The sequence below is a fragment of the Chrysochloris asiatica genome, unplaced genomic scaffold (assembly GCF_000296735.1).
Source record: "Chrysochloris asiatica unplaced genomic scaffold, ChrAsi1.0 scaffold00060, whole genome shotgun sequence".
NCBI classification, from domain to species: domain Eukaryota; kingdom Metazoa; phylum Chordata; class Mammalia; order Afrosoricida; family Chrysochloridae; genus Chrysochloris; species Chrysochloris asiatica.
In genome coordinates this window covers 6538596-6560878 of record NW_006408578.1, presented here as the reverse complement: position 1 = coordinate 6560878, position 22283 = coordinate 6538596, and the positions used below count along the sequence as shown (strand labels likewise).

The 22283-nt window shown below is 42.0% G+C and overlaps 1 protein-coding gene across 1 annotated transcript in view; it reads right to left on the bottom strand.

The window, feature by feature from the left end:
- The window catches only part of ADTRP (androgen-dependent TFPI-regulating protein), a 146521-nt gene that overhangs the window by 101455 nt on the left and 22783 nt on the right, over nt 1–22283 (bottom strand). Inside the window, exons 2-3 of the mRNA XM_006864121.1 lie at nt 17455–17589; nt 13631–13732 (exon numbers count right to left, since the gene is read on the bottom strand). Coding sequence (XP_006864183.1) covers nt 13631–13732; nt 17455–17589 — 237 coding nt within the window. The remainder of the gene's footprint in view (nt 1–13630; nt 13733–17454; nt 17590–22283) is intronic.

The following is a 22283-nucleotide window of genomic DNA, read 5'->3' as shown; positions in this document are numbered from 1 at the left end:
GGAGCACAATTCAAAATGAAGATAAATAGCTGTAAGCACCATTAATAATCAGGACATGGAATGTATGAAGTATGAATCTAGAAAAATTGTAAGCTGTTAAAAATGAAATGCAATGTATAAACATCGATATACTAGGCATTAGTGAACTGAAATGGACTGGTACTAGCCATTTTGAAATTGGCTATCATATGGTTTACTATGTAGGGAATGACAAAGATAAATAGTACAGCATTCATCATCAAACAGAATATATCAAGATCTGTCTTGAGGTACAGCACTATCTGTGATAAGATAATATCCATCCACCTGCAGGGAAGACCAGTTAATACCACTATTATACAAATTCATGCACCAACCACTAAAGCCAGTGAGGATGAAATTTAAGAACTCTACCAACTTCTTCAGTCTGAAATTGATCAAATATGCAATCAAGATGTATTGATAATTACTGGTGATTGGAATGCAAAGGTTGGAAACAAAGAGAAAGGATCAGTAGTTGGAAAATATAGCTTTGATGATATACATTATACTGGAGATCACGATAGAATTTTGCAAAAGCCATGACTTCTTTATAAATAACATAAAAGACAACTATATACATGGACCTCACCAGATGGAATACACAGAAATCAAACTGACTACATCTGTAGAAAGAGACGATGGTAGAAAAGCTCCTTATCATCAGGCAATACAATGCCAGGGGCAGACTGTGGAACAGACCTTCAATTGCTCATATGCATATTCATCCTGAAACTTTAGAAAATTAAAACAAGTCCATGAAAACCAAAATATGACTTTGAATAAATCATATTCTGAGATCACCTAAAGAACAGATTTGATACATTCGACACTAAAGACTGAAGATCAGAAGAGTTATGGGATTACATCATACAGGAAGAAAGCAAAAGTCATTAAGACAAAAAAAAAAGAAGAAAAAGACCAAAATGATTATCAGAAAAGATTCTGAATCTTGTTCTCTAGTGTGGAAATGCTAAAGCAAATGGAAGAAGTGAGGAGGTACAAAGGCTGAACAGAAAATTTCAAAGGTCAGTTTGAGAAAACAAAGTCAAATATTATAACGAAATGTGCAAAGACCTGGAGTTAAAAAACCAAAAAAGAAACACACCTTCAACATATCTAAATCTGAGGGAACTGAAGAAAAAATTCAAGGCTCAACTTTCAGTATGGAAGGATTCTTTGGGCAAAGTGTTGAACGATGAAGAAAGCATCAAAAGAAGACAGAAAGGCATACACAGAATCACTATATCAAAAATAAATGGTCGACGTTGAACCATTTCAAGAAGTAGCATATGATCAAAAGCCAATGATCCTGAAGGAAGAAGTTCAAGGTGCATTGAAGTCATTGACAAAGAACAAGTTACCCAAAATAGATGGAATGCCAATTGAAATCTTTCAGTAAGATGATGCAGCACTGGAGGCACTCACTCATCTATGCCAAGAAATTTGGAAGACAGCTACATGGCCAACTGACTGGAAAAGATCTGTAGTTGTGTCCATTCCAGTGGGATGCAGAAATCATCTAAGACAATATCAGTGATATCCCATGCCAGTAAAGTTTTACTAAAGGTAATACAAAACTGGCTGCAACCATACACTGACTGAGAACTTCCAGAGATATAAATCAGATTCAGAAGAGGATGTGGAATAAGGGATATTACTGCTGACATCAGATGGACCTTGGCTGAAAGCAGAGAATACCAGAAAGATGTTTACCTGTGCTTTATTGACTACACAAACACTTTCAATTGTGTGGATCATGACAAAGTATGGACAACATTGCAGAGAATGAATATTCTGGAACATATAATTGTGCTCATGAGAAACATGTACATACACCAAGAGGCAGTTGTTGGAACAGAACAAGGGAACACCAAGTGGTTTAAAACTAGGAAAGGTGTTGTGCAAGGGTTAATAATATTTTTTCACCATACTGATACAAACTGTATGCTGAACAAACAATCCGAGAAGCAGATTATATGAAGAAAAACGTGGCATCTGGATTGGAGGAAGACTCATTAACAACCTGTGATATGCAGATGATACAACCTTGCTTACTGAAAGTGAAGAGGGCTTAAAATATTTACTGATGAAGGTCAAAGTAAAGAAAACAAAAATCTTCACCACTAGGCCAATGAACAACATTCTTATCAGTGGAGAGAAGCTTGAACTTGCCAAAGACTTCATTTTGCTTGGATCAACCATCAACATTGATGGAAGCAGCAATCAAGAAATGATGCATTGCTTTAGGCAAATCTGCTGCACAAGACCTCTTTAAAGTGTTCAGTAGCAAAGATGTTAGTTGGAGGACTAAGCCATGAACCATGTGCCTGAACCAAGCCATGGTATTTCAATAACCTCACATACATGCAAACGTTGGACAATGAATAAGGAAAACTGCAGAAAAATTGATGCATTTGAGTTATGGTGTTGGAGAAGAATATTGAAAGTACTATGGACTGCCAAAACAAACGGATCTGTGCTGAAAGAAATAAATACAGCAAGAGAGCTCATGGAAGCCAGGATGGTCAAACTTCATCTTTCATACTTCAGACATATTATCAGGAGGGACCAGTCTCTGGAGAAGGATATCATGTTTGGTAAAGTGGAGGGTCAGAGAAAAAGAGGAAGGCCTCAGTGAGATGGATTGACATAGTGGCAATAGCAATGAACTCAAGCGTAGCAACGATCCTGTGTTTGGCTCAAGGACTGGACAGTTTTCGGTTCTGTTGTGCATAGGGTTGCTATGAGTTGGTACCAACTCGATGGCATCTACCAACAATTTTTAAGTTGATGATTTTTTTTGGTCCACAAATGAGGTTATAAATTTTGGCAGAAAAAAAGGTTCCCTACCTCTGCTTTAGACTATAAGACTCATTTCAGATTTCTTATCTCCACAGCTATTAAGATAATAAATCTGTGGTGTTTGTGGTAATTTGTTACAGCAGCAAGAGGAATCTCACACATGTAGCATTACCAAGCTGTGCCTCTCTCCACCACCCCATCCAAAGCTCCCTCATACTGATCAATCAAAGTTAAATGTTGCCAAATACAGTGACGAATCCTTACTCAGGGCATATTGCAATGCCAGTTAACTTGACGATCGGCAGCTTTTGACATAGAATACTTCCTCTTTCTTGACCATCTTTGTACATGACTGGCAAGAGAGTCAATGTTTCCTTTCCAGCTCATTGGCCCACCGTTTTAGTCTCTTTTGTTGGATCATCTAGTTCTTCTTCAACTACTGAAAGTTGAGTGTTCTAAGGCTTAGTCCTAGGATATCCTCCTACTCATAACTATTCCATAGGTGATCTCATTCAGCTTCACTTTAAAAGCAAACTTTATGTTGTAGACAGTCATGTTTATGCCACCAATCCACAGATTTCCCTTATGCTTCAGCGTCCATCTGCCTATCCCACATCTTTATTTCATTGCCTAATAACATATCAGACTTAACAAGTCCAAACAGAGCTACTGATTCCTTTCCCCACAATTCTTATACTTTCCCTGGCATCTGTCTATACCCTTTATCTTAGTTATCTAAGTGGGTGATTTTAACAAAAATCAATGGATTTTTCTTAGAGTTTTTGTGAGGCGTCAAGTCCGAATTCAGGGTGCCAATTCTTGGGATGGAAGGATTTCTTTCTCTGTGTTGGCTCTGAGGGTAGCTCCTTGTCTCTTTCAGCTCCCATTCCTAGGTTCCTCGGCAATCATGTGCTCTGTATGCTTGCTTGCTTGCTTGATCTACTCTTCTGTATATCAAGAGAGTGATTTCAGATGTACCCTGCACTAATCCTGCCACGTTAACGTAACAGAGAAACCTATTCCCACGTGGGATTATTTTTGTTGTGTTGTGAAGTGCCATTAGGCCTCCACATATGTGCAGAGCCTTTCAGCCAATGGGATCAAGTTACTAACTCCCCCAGCAAGACTTCCTGGTTTCCTGGAGAATAAAACCCTCATGCAGTGAATTAAAAATCACATGAGCCTTCAAATCGAAGCAGGCATGAGTTAAATCCCTAGTCTTACTCCACCCATTTTGTATAAATATATAGCTTACCTTTTCCCTATGAATCTGACACACCTCTCCCACCACCCATGCAGGAACTATCTTGTTGGTCCTTGCTCTTGGCTTTGCAATAAAGCTACTTTCTCTTTCTCAAAGACCAATGTTCAGAGACTAGATTTCTGTGCATACTGGACAGGGACCTTTTTGGTTTGTTTACATCCTCACCTAGATGGTAGATTATAGGTAGGTAGTTAGGTAGACAAAAATGAGAAATAGATTGAGAGAGAGATGAAACTTGCTAAGCGAAAAGTTTTTTAATGGACATATTTATTACTGTGTCCTGAGCAACTAGAATATACCCTGGTATGTAGACTGTACTTGATAAGTGCTTGTTAATGTTTCCTTAGAGTCAAATGTCTTACTTATTAATGATTACATACAACAGCTAGATTATATATGGATAGATGTCGAGAGATAACGAATCAACAGTTGCCTTCGACTCAGCACTGACTCATGGCAACCCTGTGTGTGTCAGAGTAGAACAACAGTCTCTTTGCAATGGCTTTTTCAAAAGTAGATTGCCAGGTCTTTCTTCTGAGGTGCCTCTACGGAGTTCTAACATCCAACTTTTTCATTAGAAGCTGTTAACCATTTGCTTAGCTGTCTAGTGCATATCGTACAGTGTGGCCAATTTCTCAACGTGCATGAACTCCTTTTGGGTTTTCATTAACAAACACTTAAAATGAGGAAACTGTTCATAAATTGACCCAGTAGCAGCCATTTCTATAGTAGTTCATGCTAGGGACTCCTTAAGTATCTATGAATCTTTTAATAGTGCATGCTATGTTTTATGGGTATTTGTATTTTCCTTAGGAAATGGCCCACATAGACTTTAAAACAAAAAAACAAAAAACGAAACTTTATAGTAATTTGAGTGAAAGTTTATGGAGCAATTAAATTGCTTTTCCATTCAACAATTCATTCACATTTTGTTTCATGTCACTGATTGCAGTTCCCAGATTGTATCAACACTCGTCCACTTCCTTCCTGTACTTACAGTTTCCATTAGCCCTCATATCCTGTCCACTCCTGTTTTCTGTACTTTACCCCAGGGGAAGTGCTCCCATTTTGATCTTGTATGGTTGATTGAGTTCATAGATTTTAATCAGACTCACAAAAGCATCAATTTCCAAAGGCAGAAAACCACTGAGAAATAGATGTATCTTATTATTTGCTTTTCTAGACTGTGAATCTCCTTTGCCCAGAGGTGGCCTGGAAAGGGATCAACAAGGGTTTGGGGACAGGTTTGGAATGCTTAGGGAAGAGAAGAGGGAGGGTGGTCTTTGGTATTCTCAGGTTTACAGCTGACCTTGTTATTCACCAGAACTTGCCTACCTCAACTCAGCAAGCCGGACAATTTCCCATCATACCAAGCTTTTAGATGGAGAGAAAAAAATTTGAGATTGAGTCTGAATTCTATCAGTTGATCGCATCTTGAATGCTCTAAGGAAGAAACTAGAAAATTTAGAGTATCACTCCCTTGGCCTTTTGATGCCCCAGGACTCCCAGGAAAGGCCTTAAAGGTGTCCCAGATTGTCTAGCCAGGTCTCATATGTCAATCATAGCAAGACTAGGAGACGTGGAGTTTAAAATTCCTCCTTTCCAGGTCATTCAATTGGCAATGATCACATGCCTGTATCAACATCTCACATTAGTATTTAACCATTTATTTATGATTTCAGCTTTATGTACATATGTAGTCTCACAAAGATTCAGAGTGCTAGCCTTCCAGACCCTCACCAACAACAGTGTTACAAACACTGGCATTATTATTGTTAGATGCCATCACAGCGGCCTGATGCACAACAGAATATCAAGTTGGACCCAACTGATGCACAAGAGAACAATATGTTGCCCTGTTCTATTCCGTCCTTATGATTAGCTGTAGTTTGGATGACTGTTACCCATGGAGTTTTTAGTGGCTGATTTTTGGAAGTAACTTTCTAAGTCTTTCTTTCTAGTCCATCTTAGTTTGAAAGCTCCATTGACAACCAGCATCAAGGCAATATGCAAGCCTCTTCTGACAGATAGGTGGTAGGAACACATGAAGTACACTGGTTGGGAATGAACTCAGTCAGGTCTCCCACGTGGAAGGCAAGGATTTTCCTACCGAACCACCAAAGTCCCTGTTACATACATAAGTAGCTTTTGTTATTGTTGCTAGGTGTCACTGAGTCAGTGCCAACTCTTAGTGACCCTAAGTAGCTTAGTAATTAATTTGAAGTGAATAAATGACATCACATGAAATAACTAAGTAGTTACATTTCGTGGTACCTCCAATGCAAAGAGCCATGATGAGGCTTGTTTTTCAAAAGCAGATTGTTTTGAACCCCCATCAATAGACAAAAGACTTTTCTCGTTTTAAAACCCTGTGATGATGAATTGAGAGTAGAATGATGGGTGCTGGCTAGGAATTCTTAGGTTTTGCCGGATTAGATATTTTTTGCAGTCTTTAGCCGATTATAGGGTGCTTACTCAAAGGCACTTAACAACACACACATTGTAAATGACAATGCTTTATTGTCAGAGGACCTTGTGAAGGGGCTCTGTAGGCTCTCTGATCTAGCTCCACCTCTCCTTCACAGCAACCTGGACAATTCAGCTTGTTTCATAAGAAACAAATCCCATGGTTCCCTCAGGTCATGATCTCCACCCTTTTGTTGCAATTTAAATCTGTCTGCTCTGGGTTCATCTTTAGTAGTCATTTAGATAAGACCAGAGAAGTTAATGTTTTCTTAGCAAAACCTGGAGTAATACTTTTCTTTTCTTTCCTGAAGGTTGGAGAACTGCTTAGCAATAAAACAATCAAGTTGATCTATTTTAAATAAGACAACCAGGTACAAAAAGGTTCTCAAGCAAGGCAGCCAACTTCTGGTTGATTCATGTATTTCACATGCTTGGTGGTTGGTGGTTATGTGCTGATGTGTGAGTTCCGACTCATAGTGACACTGTATATGGTTTCTGAGGCTGTAAATCTTTATGGGAGCAGAAAGCCTCATCTTTCTCCCTCAGAACAGCTGGTAGTTTCGAACCACTGACCATGAGATTAGCTGCCCGATTCATAACCACTATGCTACCAGAGCTCCTTATTTCACAAGCATGGGGATTACTATTTGTGTGAATACACAACAATGGCAGGGAATGGTCCCACTGCAATGATAAGTTTCCAATGAGCTAATTAAAGGGTGGAGCTGGGAGGAGTCCCAGGATTTATGTTTAGTCAGGAAGGTTCTAGAACCAATCTGTCTAAAAGAGATAGTAGTGTCGGGTCAGAAGTGACTAGATGGCCATGGGCACTTACGTATATGTTCGTAAATCCCCGGGCAACATCACAAATGGCAATACCGGGAAGATTTCTAAGCTAAGACTAGAACAGTAAGCATAAGGGCTGTTGTAAAATGATCAAGCCTTTCATGAGAGCATGGCACTGACTCTGTATGGCGGCCACTCTTACACTGCAGACAGGGCAAGGAGCAGGACAGAGAAGCCAGGCCTACATCCATGTGGAGGCAGAAGTCCAACTGATGATCATCATCACTTCTTAGGTGGTTGCTGCGGTTGTGTTGTTATGTGCCACCTAGTCAGTTCTGACTCATTGCTAGACCCTGTAGAGCAGGGATGTGCAATATCCGGCCCATGGGCCATATGTTGTTGTTGTTATGTGCCGTGGAGTCGGTTCCGACTCATAGTGACCCTGTACAAGGTTTCCGAGGCTGTAAATCTTTATGGGAGCAGAAAGCCTCATCTTTCTCCCATGGACCAGCTTGTAGTTTTGGACTACTGACCGTGAGATTCACAGCCCAATTCATAACCACTATCTTTTTATCTAGCCCTGCCAAGGTAACTGCAGTTCCAGCCATCACTTTTTGTCATAGTGGTTATTAAGACCCGTAGGTTTCCTAGGAGTGGCTGGTGAGTTTGAACCACTGACCTTGTGGTCCAGTGCTTATCACACAGTGCCACACCAGGATTTGTTGTTGTTGTTAGGTGCCACTGAGTCAGTACCGACTCATAGAGACTTTATGCACAGCAGAACTAAACCCTGCCCTATTCAGGATTGTTGTTGTGAAGTGCCCTCGAGTTGGTTCTGACCCATATCAACCCTGTATAGGGTTTCCAAGGAGCAGCTTGTGAGCTTGAACTGCCAACCTTGCAGTTCAAATGGCGATCCAGGATTAGGGGTGAATTAATAGCTAATTTTTAACCTAATAAAGTGTTATGGCTTCTGAATTATGTTATCAATTTGGGCAGAAAAAAGTTTCCCCACCTTTGCTGTATAGGGTTTCCAAGGAGCAGCTGGTGGCTTTGAACCATTGACCTTGTGGTTAACAGTCCAGTGCTGATATTACAGTGTGGCAATTTCCCAGTGTGCATGTTCCTTTGAGTTTTTATTAATGCTTAAAAAGTGGGAAACGTTCACAAATTGACCTCGTAATGGCCATTTTTATATCAGTTCATACTAATGTTTCAGATAAAGGAGACTTGGCAGCATAATGGAATATGAGCAAGGCTGCTAACCACAAGGTCAATGGTCCAAATCTACTAGTTGCTAAATGGTAGAAAGACAAGGCTTTCTGCTCCTGTAAAGATGTACAACCTTGGAAACCTTATATAGTGTCGCTATGAGTCAGAATCAACTTAGTCGCACACAAGCACCAGTCTTTTGGGTAAAGGTAACAGACGAAGAGACTTTAAAGAATTTGGAACTATTATGCATTGCTGGTGGGAATGTAAAACGGTGCAGCCACTGTGGAGCTTTGGTGGTGCCTCAAAATGTTAAACACAGATAATCATATGATACACCACTTTCCGAGATGTATGTCCCCACAATATTGAAAGCAGAGGCTCAAACAGTTCATTTCAACACTCGTAGCCAGAAGACGTGGTACATACATATGTGGTACATACATTCAATGGAATATTATTCAGCCATCAAAAGGGATGAAGTCTTGTACAATCCCAGCATGGATGGACTTCAACAGTATTATGAGTTAAACAAGTCAGACACAAAATGATAAATAGCATATGATTCCACTCATGTGAAGTATCTACAATAGATAATTTTTTTAGAGATAGAAAGGAGAATCGAAGCCACCAGGGGCTGGAGGGAGGGAGGGAGGAATGGGAAGTTACTTTGTGATGGGTACAGAATCTCTGCTTGAAAATGAGAAGATTCTGATAGTGGTGAAGGTGCAAGAAAATGGCAAATGCAATCAATGCCTCTGAAAAACCACTTAAAAGTTATTAAGATAGTACATTTTATATATGTTTCACTATTATAAAATTGTACACAAAAATATGACATATACACACATTTGAATTTTTTAAACTCTTGGGACTATTAAAAAAGACTTTATCTGCGAGCATTCCCTGAGGGAGAATGCAATAGAGAGGACAAAATACAGCCAGAGTAGGGATAAGACCAGAGGAGACGAACAACATGTAGTTATAAGAACAATGGGGCTCAGAACAGACATCAAGAGAGCATGGAGTTAGGGAATAACCATGTGGAGTCCAAGGAGCTCTGGTAGCATAGTGGTTATGAATCAGACTGCTAACCTCAGGGTCAGCAGTTCGAAACTACCAGCTGTTCCGCAGAAGAAAGATGAGGCTTTCTGCTCCCGCAAAGATTTACAGCCTCAGAAACTGTTCAGAGGTGGCAAATAATCACCACCACCACCATGTGGAGTCCTGGTATGGTGCTGTGGGTTAATGCACTAGACTGCAAAGTTGGTTTGATTCAAAAGGTCGGTGGTTCAAGCTCACCAGCCACTCCTGGGGAGTCCCGGTATGGTGCTGTGGGTTAATGCACTGGACTGCAAAGTTGGTTTGATTCAAAAGGTCAGTGGTTCAAGCTCACCAGCCACTCCTGGGAAACCCTATACAGGGTCACTGTGGGTTGGAACTGATTCCACAGTACTTAACAACAAAATTGGAGACACGCAGTGTTAGTTTTGCTTATGCCAAAGTTTCTCTAGAGATGGATCTGAGTTGAATTTCTCCAGTTAAATAAACAAAAGCACGATGAGTCTGTGTCTAACCCAAAGCATGCTGCTTCCTTTTTGACTCTCCACAAAGTCAGTGGTTCAAACCCACCAGCTGCTCTGCAGGAGGAAGAACTAACTGTCTGCTGCTGTAAAGGTTTACAGACTCAGAAACCTTGAGGAACAGTTCTGCCCTGGCTTATAGTGTCACTTTATGCATCGGAATCAATTTGATGACAGCAGGTTTTCAGTTTGTTACTGCTGTTCCACTTCCTCTGGTTCTAACCTTCCTTTACTCTCTCAGATCAGCTTACTTCACTGACCAAAGAACAAAGAACATAGTCCACAGAAGACCCCAGGCAGTCAAAGCACACACATGTGTGATTATCTTCATTGTACAGTAATGGAACCCTTTTGGCACAGTGGGTTAAGCATTGGACTGCCACCCAAAATGTCAGTGGTTTGAACCCACCAATCACTCCACACGAAACAAATGAGGAAGTTTGCTCCTGTAAAGATTTGTTGTTGTTGTGGTTAAGTGCCGTCGCGTTGACTCCGACCCATAGCAACCCTGCATAGGGTTTCCAAGGAGCAGCTGGTGAGCTTGAACCACCAACCTTGCAGTTCAAATGACTTTGCAATCTGACGCATTAGCCCACAGCACCAGGCCAGAACAGCCTTGGAAATCCTATGGAGCAGTTCTACCCTACTTTATAGGGTCGCTGTGAGTTGGAATCGACTCAGTGGCAATGGGTTTGTTTTTTTGTTTTGCTTTGTTCTTTTGGTTATTGTACAGTATCTGCTTTGCTAATTAGCTCATAGAGATGATGCCCATTAGCCATCTATCTGCTTCCAAAAATATAAAAAATCCATATGGCTCTTTAACAAGGTCACAAATGCTTGATACCACTATCATATCTATTTGGAGGAAATCCAACCTCTCTACAATGTGGAAAATGGAGCTCCAAAGAGTTGGCAAGCTTAGCTGTAAGAAAACTATTAGATGAACTCACAAGTGTCTTGAAAGGGTGATTGGTGCATGTGTCTGATCCCAAATAAAAGAACACTCTCAAGACTGTGCCTCTATGTGGCTGATACCCAGCCCAGGCATTTGATAAGCTCACTGCACTTTCTTTTTAAGTCAAGTTTTGGCTTATTAGCATAGAAATGGGTACTCCTCAAGGTGCGAATTCTCACTGCGCTACTGCTCATCACGCAAAGTGACATCTTCTTTATTGGCTTGGTGAATTACAACAAAACCAGATGGAACCACAAATTCTGAACTAACTGTTAAAAAGGCAACAAAGAGTCAATTTCCTTGGATTGAAATCCCACCTGTGCCACTTAGGAGACCTGTTGTGTAGCTCATAGTAAACCTGTAGGAACTGCCCTATAGGGTTTCTTACACTGAATTCTTTACAGGAACAGATCCCCAGGTCTTTTCTCCTACAGACCTCTGGTAAGTTCAAATTGCTGACGTCTGGGTTAGCAGCTAAGCGCTTAACCATTGGGCCACTAGAATCAACTCTGTAGTCCCCGGGAATCATTTAGACTCTCTGAACTTCTTTTTCCATTTGTAAAAAATCAGGAGTGTAATGTTGTTGGTAAGTACCCTCGAGTCGATTCTGACCCATAGAGCAGCTGGTGAGCTTGAACCACTGACTTTGCAGGTCAAACAACTTTGCAGTGTGATGCATTAGCCCACAATGCCACACCAGGACTCCAGAAAATGTGTTGTTGTTGTTAAGTACTGTGGAGTCCATTCTGACTCATAGTGACCCTGCACAGGGTTTCCAAGACTGCAAATCTTTATGGGAGCAGAAAACCTTATCTTTCTCCTACGGAACAGCTGCTGGTCATTTCAAACTGCTGACCCTGAGGTTAGCAGCCCGATTCATAAACACTAAAGATTGGGGGAATTACAAACCTGAGAAACATGCTCTGTACAATGTAAAGTGTCATAAAAGATCAGGAATATTCCCTATATAGGTATCTAAGATTCATGATCATGGAAAATTAGGAAGATGATGGGGTTTACTGATAAGAGGAAGATGGTAGGAGAGGAATCCCAGAGAGGTGAAAATCATTAGTTTTTGATACTAATCTCTAAATTAGGTCAGAACTTGGGTATATTAATCAACCAATAACCAGCATACATTTAAACTGAAAAGAAACTTTGTTCTTTGTTGTTGTTTTAGGGGGATGCACAGTAGGGAGCACGGAGTTAGTGGAACAAATTGGTTTTCCAAATTAGTAATCAAGTACATTTTAAGACAATGGCAGAGTTAGGGGTACAAGGAAGTCAGTGAACTTGGAGAACTTTGATAGTATATTATCTTGTGATTTCCCGGTTTACTTTTAATGTCATTTGCTTCACAGAAATGAGACCTGGTCATTAAGTCCCTGACTCATGTGAAAACTTGGCCGTTGAGAAGGAGAGCTATAACTTTGAACAAGTACTTTGTCAGTGGGGCGCCGATAATCAGAAGCTGTTACCATCAGAGACCTAGACACCTTCTCCAGTCCTGCTCGTCAGACCACTGCTCCTTGTAATTAGGTACCAATTAATCCGAATAGCTCAGACCAAGCCCTATTTACTGTTCAACCCATCAAACATACATGTGCAAATAAAAAACCCAATGGAAATATAATCATGGAACTATGTAAGGTGTAATTTCACTTGTGATGTATTATTCTGATGAAGTTTGCTGAGAAGTTACTGAGCAGGGAGTTTGTCTTTGGATGTTAGGATAGATTCTTTCTCAAATTTTTTTTTGTATTTCATACCTAGTGGTTGGAATCATCACATGTTGCTAGCTAAAGCTGTTTCTCTTTTAAGACTGCTATCACTTAGAAAGTGTCTGCCTTTATGGCTATATGTCTTCTCTTACTTTTATAAAAAGTTTTCATTTGCTAATTCATTGCAAATAAACATTGCTCTAAAAAATAAAAAGCCTAATTTTTACGCAGCTTTTTTTTTTTTTTTTTAATGAGCAAGTCTGTAGTTTCCAAACTTAGTTAGCATACCGTATGGGAAGGAAAGTTAAGAAAGAATATTTTGGCTCCTAAATTCAGTTGCGAAATCTTGAACTGATTACAGCTTGCTTTTCTTTTCTTTTCTTTTTTAATTGTGGTAATTGGGAGGGGGCTTCAAAATATTCATGGAGAAACCGCATTATTCTTTAATTCCATTTCTCTGTGAACTATTTTCAAGCCCCCTCATATATGGGTAGCAAATGATTTGCCATTTCAGCAATCTTTGCATGTCAGTTCAGTGGCATTAAACTTGTTCGTCACATGTTCAACTACCCATGGTTGTATGACTTTTCAGTGATTTCATAACTGAACCTGACAAAGAGTCTTGCATAGACACCCCCTATGCTCTCAGGGACCTCTCCACAGTGGAGTACCAGCATTTGTTCCTTTTGTACCATCAATGTAGTCTTTCAATACACAGGGACGGGGTAGAGAAACAGAGATGGGAAAGGAATGGCAAGCTCAGGGAGAAGTTTGGGAGCTTTTGGATTTCCCTGTTCACCACAATTTCCCAGTCACTCACCATTGCATGATTCAACCATTCTGGAAACATGTCATCTAGGGCCTTCGGGTAAATGAGTTCTCGGTCGTACAGATAAATTGCCCAGAACAATGAAAAGACGAACTGGAAGACAAAACACATACAGACCATCATTAAACTTGTTTTTAATGAGAAGCTTGCTGAGATTACCAAGGATACATGGCAAAGTAAAAATAGACACTGTTGTTACTGTTGTTCTGTACTGTCGAGTCCGTTTCAACTCATAGGGAATTCTGTCTAGGGTTTGCAAGGGAGCGGTTGGTGGATCTGAACTGCTGACCTTGCAGTTCAAACTGACCTTGCAGTTCACCGCATGATCCCACAGCAAAAAGTTCTTTGAAAAATCACATTATCTTTTAATTCTATAGTTCCACAAACTTTTTGAAGCCTCTTTGCCCTAGTTTTAAAGACATCTGCTATGTACATTTGAGGTTCCGGTGTGGTACACTGGACTGTTAAGCAACAGGTAGGCAGCTCCAACCTACCAGTTGCTCCTTGGAAACCCTATCCAAGGTCACTATGAGTTGGAAACCAGCTCAGCAGCACACAACAGCAATCTTACTGTGGCCCTGTAGGATAAGCACTGGAGTGCTAACTGAAGGGTCGGCTGTTCAAACTCACCAGACACTCCTTAGAAGCCCTTACAGGGTCTTTATGAGTTGAAACCTACCCAAAGGCAGACAACAACAACAATCGTATGTGTGGTTCTGTACAGTTAGTAAGTACTGCTAACCACAAGATACTGGAAAAACCTATACAAGGCCGCTGTAAGTAAGAACTGACTCAATGGCACTCAATAACAACAACATATATACATTTAACTACTGCCATCAGGTTGGTTTGAACCACAAGGTTGCAGTTCAAACTCACCAGCCATTCCTTGGAAACCCTATAAAGGGTCTCTTGAGTCAGAACTGATTCAATGGCACATAACAACAGCAAAAACTGCCATCAAGTTGCTTCTGACTCCCTAGTGACCCTACAGGACAGAACAGAACTGCTGCGCACGTTTTCTAACACTGCAATTTTTTTTCAGGGCAGACTGCATCCTCTTTATCCCATGGAGCAGGTGGTGGGTTTGAACCACCAACCTTTTGGTTAACAGCACAACACTTAACCCACTGCACCAACAGAAGTCCTTATATATGCATTGTTGTTATTGTTGTTAAGTGCTGTTTAGTCAGTTCGGACTCATAGCAACCTTGTATAAGGCTTCTGAGGAACAGCTGGTGAGTTTCAACTGTTGAACTTGCTGTCAGTATAGTCCAGTGTTTATCCTATTGTGTCACACCTGAAATTCACATATATATACGTGGTGGGTGGCCATGGTTGTGTGCCACTGAGTCAATTCTGACTCGTAAAAACGTTGTATAGGGTTTCCCAGGCTGTAAATATTTATGGGAGCAGAAAGTGCCTGTTGGATTGAAACCGCTGATCTTGCACCCCCAGAGCTCCTTATATACATGTACATTGGTGGACTGTACAATTATAAATAAAATGCTTGTTGTAGAATTGTTATATTCACTCTCTCTAGGGATTCCTTAAGGAGCTCTGGTAGTGGAATGGTTACAAATTGGGCTGCTAATCTCATGGTCAGCAGTTTGAAACTACCAGCTGTTCCATGGGAGAAAGATAAGGCTTTCTGCTCCAGTAAAGATTTACAGCCTCAGAAACCCTATGAGTCGGAACCAACTCCACAGCACATAACAACACCACCAACACAGGGATTCCTTAGCCAAAAATATTGGCATCAGTTACAAGATAACCTAAAACAGCTAGAACCTGTGCAAGGTGTTGACCTGGCAGAGAAGAAGATCTCAAACACGTTCTACTAAAATGAGTGATTGTTGTTGTTGTTGAGAGCAGTAACGTCAACTCTGACTCATAGTGACCCCTGTATAGGGTTTCCAAGGAGTGGCTGGTGAGTTCGAACTGCTAGGCTTGTGGTTCAATAGGACCTTGCAGTCCAGTGCTTTAGCCCACAGCGGCACAAACCAGACTCCAAGCAAGGGATAGGAGAGTGGTAAGACTGCACCCCACCAAAGGCAGAAGAGTGAGGAGACCCTTAAAAATAAGGCAGTCCCGTTAAAGTCTGCCTCACGGTTTTCACCACCCATATCTGACATCATGCCAGGTAGAGAGGCTAGAGAAAAACAAGATTATAGACTGTTAGGACATTCCATTTTAAGCATTGAGTCCTAAGGTTTCACCAAGAAGCTATTAGTGGTCACACTGTGGGACCTAAGTTTTACACGTGCCTTGCCTACCCTCTCTCTATATAGGAATGGCCAAGGGAAGTGAGAAGTCTAGGAGAGGGGGTGAGAAGTGACAAGCTCCCAGGATAATTCCCAAGCCAGTTAAGTGAAGAGTTGGATCTCTCTCCATGGCTCAGAACTTTGGATTGAGCCTCATCATCTCATATGCCTTGGCTGTCTTAGCAAAGCCATCTGTCCCTCCCTGTTACAAAGTCAGTACAGAGATGGAGGAAAACGAACTGCTAATTTTCTGATCTTCCTATCTTCTTAAATTTCATAGGCTCCATTTCTAAGCTTCAAAAAAAAAAAAAAAAATGCACAGACTCCATTGTTAATAAAGACTTGGCCTGTAGAAGATTTATGGGTGGTGGAGGGGTCCTGCAAAATGGAACTGAACGATCAGGACTCACTCCGTCATCTGTGACCTCGTTAGTGTTGGGAGACTTTCATTCCACATTTAAGTTTGAAATCTCAGTGCTGTCGGAAGCAGGACAATGACAGGTGGAAGAAAACAGTCATGTCTAATTATAGAGCCCGCTAGGCAGCCGGTGTGCCTGAGCTCAGTTTGTTTCCATTCTGGGTAATGATTGGAAACATGAACAATGTCATAGAAATGTGGACAGTAGCAGCAAACACGCTCACAGCCATTGCCTAGATCTGGCTTCTTCTTGATGTCTATTCATTCAACAAAATGAATGAGGCCCCCACTGCCTGCCCCACATCACATAGTATAGTCTAGCTCTCGATGGTCTTTTCCATGTGTCAACATTGAAGATTCTTATTATGTCTTTTCTCAAAATATTTTTAATTTTATTGGATGGTCTTCTGATTGCAGAAGTAGCATCATCTGCTTATTGAAACACAATGTGTAAAAGGAAAAATTAATCATCTCCCTTCCTTGCAGAACCCTCCATTTCCATCTTTTGATGGAACCACGGTTTTCTCAATTGACTCTTGGTAAGTCCTGGACACTACTCCCTTAGACAGGAGAAAAGATCTTGTAACAAGTTGTGGCAAAGATACAAAAGCAAACAACAGAGTTGGCCAATAATATGTCTATATCCTCTGGCCACTGGGCAATAGCATGCAGTTCTAAGACACGGCATTCATTTAAATTCAGCTACTCTAGTTTGCAAAGAGATCTGGTAGCGTAGTGGTTATGAATCGGGCTGCGAACCTTAAAGTTAGTAGTTCAAAACTACCAGCCGCTCCGTGGGAGAAAGATGAGGCTTTCTGCTCCTGTAAAGATTTACAGCCTTGGAAACCCTGTACAGGGTCACTATGGGTTGGAACCGATTCGACGGCACATAACAACAACCCTGATTTGTAATAATCAACTCCTGGTGTGGCGCTGTAGGATCATCAGTGGACTGTAAACCACAAGGTCAGCAGTTCAAACTCACCAGCTGCTCCTCAGAAACCCTACACAGGGGTCGCTGTGAGTGGGAACTGACTCGATGGCACTTAACAACAAACAGCCCAGCTACCCTAGAGCAGCGAGATCCATCCATACATGTGTATTATATTACATACATATTGCTGTTAACTTACTGTGGATAAAGGAAAAGCCAGCGAGGTGAAAAGCAGGTCTCTGAAGGCAGTTATGAACTTAATGACTTTTTTTCTTGTAATTCTTTTCAGCACATCATCAAGGCAGGCGACCCCGTAGAAAATGGCCTGTAAGAACTAAATCCATTACAACAAATGAGGACATTTTCATTTGCTTTAATTAACATGCTCTTCACTGACGTAAAACTCCATCCCTCTGGGAGCAATGTGGATTTGGGAAGGAGGAGGGTGTTTGGCTGTTTTTGGTTTAAGGGCTGAGCTTTCCACTCAGTGGGCTCTGACCTTGCTCACTAAAACTGATTGAGTAAAGTCATTTCAGGGATGATAATGTGTACAGTATTTAGTGTAATGGAGTTAAATTAAAATGGAAACAAATAAAGAGTCAGCTTAAAAGACGGATATAATGAGAGAGATACCTTGGCAGCGCAGAGGTGGGAAGAACGACATTAGTGGCACGATAGAAAAAGAGGCAAATTCAATGGTGGGCACACTCTGGTCTCTCCCAAAGAAGAGAATTGAAGAAATTCACAGAAGGCAGAATCGGGATTAGGGGAGCTGTGAAGGAGCTCTGTGTTCTCCTGAGGGAGGTACACAAAATGGCGTCTCCCTTATCTGAAAGAGGAGATGGTGTTCTTCCCTCATTAAAACGGGTGCCCGTCAAGATTTACAGAGAAAATCTTGTGATTTAAAACCAGAAGGAGAGAGCAAGCAACGAGCTCTGGCAAGTCAATTAGTATCACGAGACCTCCGAGGCCAGGAAAAGAGAAGGAGAGCCTTTTGAAGGAAATCATCTAGCACCTCCATCACCAGTCTGTTGGTTGCGGTACTGGGGATTCTGGGAGCTCTGTTACTGCTGTGTTAAACTACCAGCAGCATCACCCACAATAGACAGGTTCCAGTGGAGCTTCCAGACTAAGACAGACTAGAAAGATCAAGTTTTGAAAATTAACCAGTGAAAACCTTATTGATCACAAAAAAATATTGTTCGTCTTTTAGGCTGGAAGGCATTCAAAATGCACAGTGGCCACATGCACACCAGCTCTCATGAAGATGGTGGACATTTTGTTCTGCTGCACGTGGTGTCACCATGAATTGGAGCCAACTCCATGGTAACTAACAACAAGACATCTCAGGCCCACTGCCCTGCCTTACTGCTTTGCACAAACCTATGGCTTCTGATGGAAGTTCTAGTGGGCCATCAGAGCAGTTTGGGTTGGTATGAATTATGTTTGCATTGGAATCTATCCTAGTCCTTGAAAGCTTTGGATTGACAGAGAAAAGGCAGTGTGGACTCTGCCTGTAGCATATGATTCAGGAAAGTTCAACTGGAACCTGGAGAGCTGGGAAAACATCATCGTCCGTGGTTGGAAATCATCACTGAAGTCTGGAATTCAGAAAAACACTAGCTAACTTGGCTTCCGGCCACTTCCTGTCCTGAGGGGGCTGGAGAGAGCAGACAGGGGTAGATTTGGTCAGTGCAACTCCTAGTGAGATCCTGGGACCAGAGCAGCATCAGTACCACTTGGGATTTGGTTAGAAATACAGACTCTCCACCCCTTCTCAGACAGCGGACTCAGAATCGCTGGGGATGCACCTGACTTGTAATACAATCTCCAGCTGATCTGTGTGGTAAAGTTTGAGAATCACTGGATTGACCTGAAATTATCCCATCCAACTGTGTTCACTACTCAAAAATACAATGATGTGGCTAAATACTGTTGAGTCAGTTCTAAATCATAGTGACCCTGTACAGGGTTTCTAAGAAGGGACTGGTGGATTTGAACCCTAATCTTGAGGTTAGCAGTCCAGTGGTTAGCACCACACCAAGACTTCCAAAATTATAAAGTTGTTGTTGCTGTTAAGTGCCGTCGAGTCAGTTCTGACTCATAGCAACCCTACATAGGGTTTCCAAGGAGCAACCGGTAGGTTTGAACTGCTGACTTTGTTATTAGCAATCTTTTAGTTACCCTACGGTGCCACACTAGGACCCCAAAACTATTATAGCTGACTTTGATTGACCATTTATGGGCCAGTAAGTTCTATTACAATCCCCCACCTATTTTACAGATCAGAAGGGGAAACTGAGGCACAGTGAGATTAAGAACCTTGTCTATAACCTCACGGTCAAAAGCCAAGATTGAAACCTAGAGTCTGGTTCTTGAGCTAACTAAACTCACTCATTCTCTCTCTCGCTCTCTCTCATCAGCGTTCTAAGAGCAGCTTAGAGAAAGCACTGTGGAATGTCAGAGGAGAGATAATTATCTCCAGGTGAGAATTAAAACTACTTAAAAAATAAAAATGACAGTTTTCCCAGAGATTCACTGAAAGGTTGGCGATTCATGTCTACCCAGAGATACCACAGAAGAAATTCCCAGTGACCCATGTCTGAAAAAAATCAGTCTTTGAGAACCCTAGGGAGCCCGGCGCTACTCTGACACACGTAAGCTGCCATGGGTCAGAGTTCACTTGATGGCAACTGTTTGGTTATTGGACAGGAGGGAAAAGGGAGCAGTCAAAGTAGCAACCGATGATCAGCTGGTGGAAAACCAGGTGTGCACAAGAACCCCAGACTCTTGAAGAGAATAAGTGGCTTTATGCCAACAGGGAAGATGTTGGACAACAGCTTTAAATGCCATGAGGAAGTTGCCACACCAACACATTTCATTACTGTTGGTAGTTTTGGCAGTCTGCCTTTAAGAGCTAGGTGGAATTCCACCTGGAGTCATCACAAGTGAATGTTGGATAGAAGTTTGTCACCTCACACCTAGATTCTATGCCAGCAGCTCAGGTCACAGCAGGCTCTGCCTTGGTTAGGAGAGGTGGCAAGGGGCAGGCCCAGTGAGGAGCCTGCACCCTTTGTCCATCAATAGTGAATGAGTCATCATTCTCTGAGTAGCTGCTAGCTGCTCCCTCTTTGGGGTGAGGCTGCTCCACCCAGCATGTGAAGTCCACATGATCACTTTCCCCAGGCCAGAGCTCGCTCAAGTCATGATGAGTCAAACTTGCCCAACTTTCTCTTGCCTTTCCCAGCCCAGAATGTGGAAATTGGGTTGGGGAAAAGAACACATTACTCGGAGCCTCCATGGTTTCTCCTTTATCAAGAAAAACTTGCGCCACACTGCAAACTTTCTAAGTACATCTCCCCTTCCATCCCCAACTCCCCCAGTTACTCTTCTGGTATATGCCAAGTTGTAAAGAGGCCAGCTGTGTGTGCAGAGCATCTTGGTCTCGGATGATCTTAAGCAATGTTGGCACATCATCATCTACACCAACAAAAAAATATTTATTGAGCCCCCACTTAGGAGTTTCCAAGCTCAGGAGGGAAGCATGAAGATGTCACCATAGAAACTAGCAATAGTTCGGGCATGGAGGAGTTAGTTCCTGGTGACAGCTACTCCAGCAGAGCCCAGATGGGCAAAGGTGAGTGAGCAGCCAAGAGCTCAATCAGGAAGGTTTTCTGGAGGGCAGTAAAGACAAGTTTGGATCTGCTCACTGAACTGGCCAGCAGTCTGCTCATTCCCCAAAGACAAAACAATCATATAAACAATGCACAGAAAGAACAATCTCGAGGGAAAAGAAGGTAGTATTAAAATAAGAGAGCAACAACTGGTCTTTTAAGAATCTTAGAATAAAATGACTCTCATTTACATATTTCTCAATGAGGCAACGGCAATTCACAAGCAAAATCCTCACCTTCCATGCAGGAAGCCTGGGCTGTACCTTTGTCTGTAAGTGGAGGCCTGTGTGTGCTGTGTTGTTGAACAGGATTTAGTGAGCTTCCCGACTAAGAGAGACTAGGAAGAAAGGCCTGGAGATCTACTACCAAAAATCAGCCAATGACAAACCCCCTTCCAAGACTGAAACTCGAAGGGAATATACAAGCAGACATGTAATCTTGCTGGTGACCACATTGGTCTACCGATAAGGGGAAGTGGGGGTGGGGGGTGGAGGGAAGCAACAATGAAGATACGGGCTGAGTCTGACCACATTCAACCTGGAGTGAGACCTGGTTGGCCAGCAGTATGGCGAGACCTGGGGATTCCTGAGCCCATGGACAGGGACATAGCCATAGAGGACTAGAGTGGAGAGTGAAGCATCCAGCTGATAGGAAGTGAGAGAAGATGCACAACAACATCCACACTTTCAGGTAGCACCCACTTGACCTGGTTTCAATGGCTAGATGACCAGAACTCTACTAGAGGAAGAAAGAAGAGGAAAAAAAGTGTAATCCACTATAATCTGATGATCTTGACTTATATTTATGGATGTAGTAGCTTAACAAAGGAAAATAAATCTTCACAGCAAGGATCATTCCCACCCCCTCTGTACAAAGGGTTGACAGGGATGAGCAACTTAGACATCGGCTACCTAAAATGGAGGGGCTACAAAGGCACGAAGCGACTGGCTCACACATTTTCAAGAGGGAGTTTAGTTTCAGAGGGTGTGGGGGAAGGTAGAATCTTCACTGAGTGCTTTCCAACCCGTCTGGACGGGGCTGGTGAAAGGAGAAGGGGATAAGACTCTTGTGGTTCAATAGTGAATAATTGTTATCAGGACTGATTACAGTAGTTGCAAATGTAAAGGTAGACATTTTGTAACAAAAGGAGGGGTATGGTTGATTTTGCAGTCCAGGAGTGGAGAACCCTGGGACCATCAAGGGAGAAGAGCAGAGTGCGGGACCTTACCCAGAGAAGTAGATACACCAGAGATGGAGAAAGAGACGATGGCGTGTAGAGATGGAGCAGCTGGGGACTCTGGACCCAGGAGGGAGAGGGGCTATGTGCTGGCAGCTGGAGGGGGACAAGCTTGCG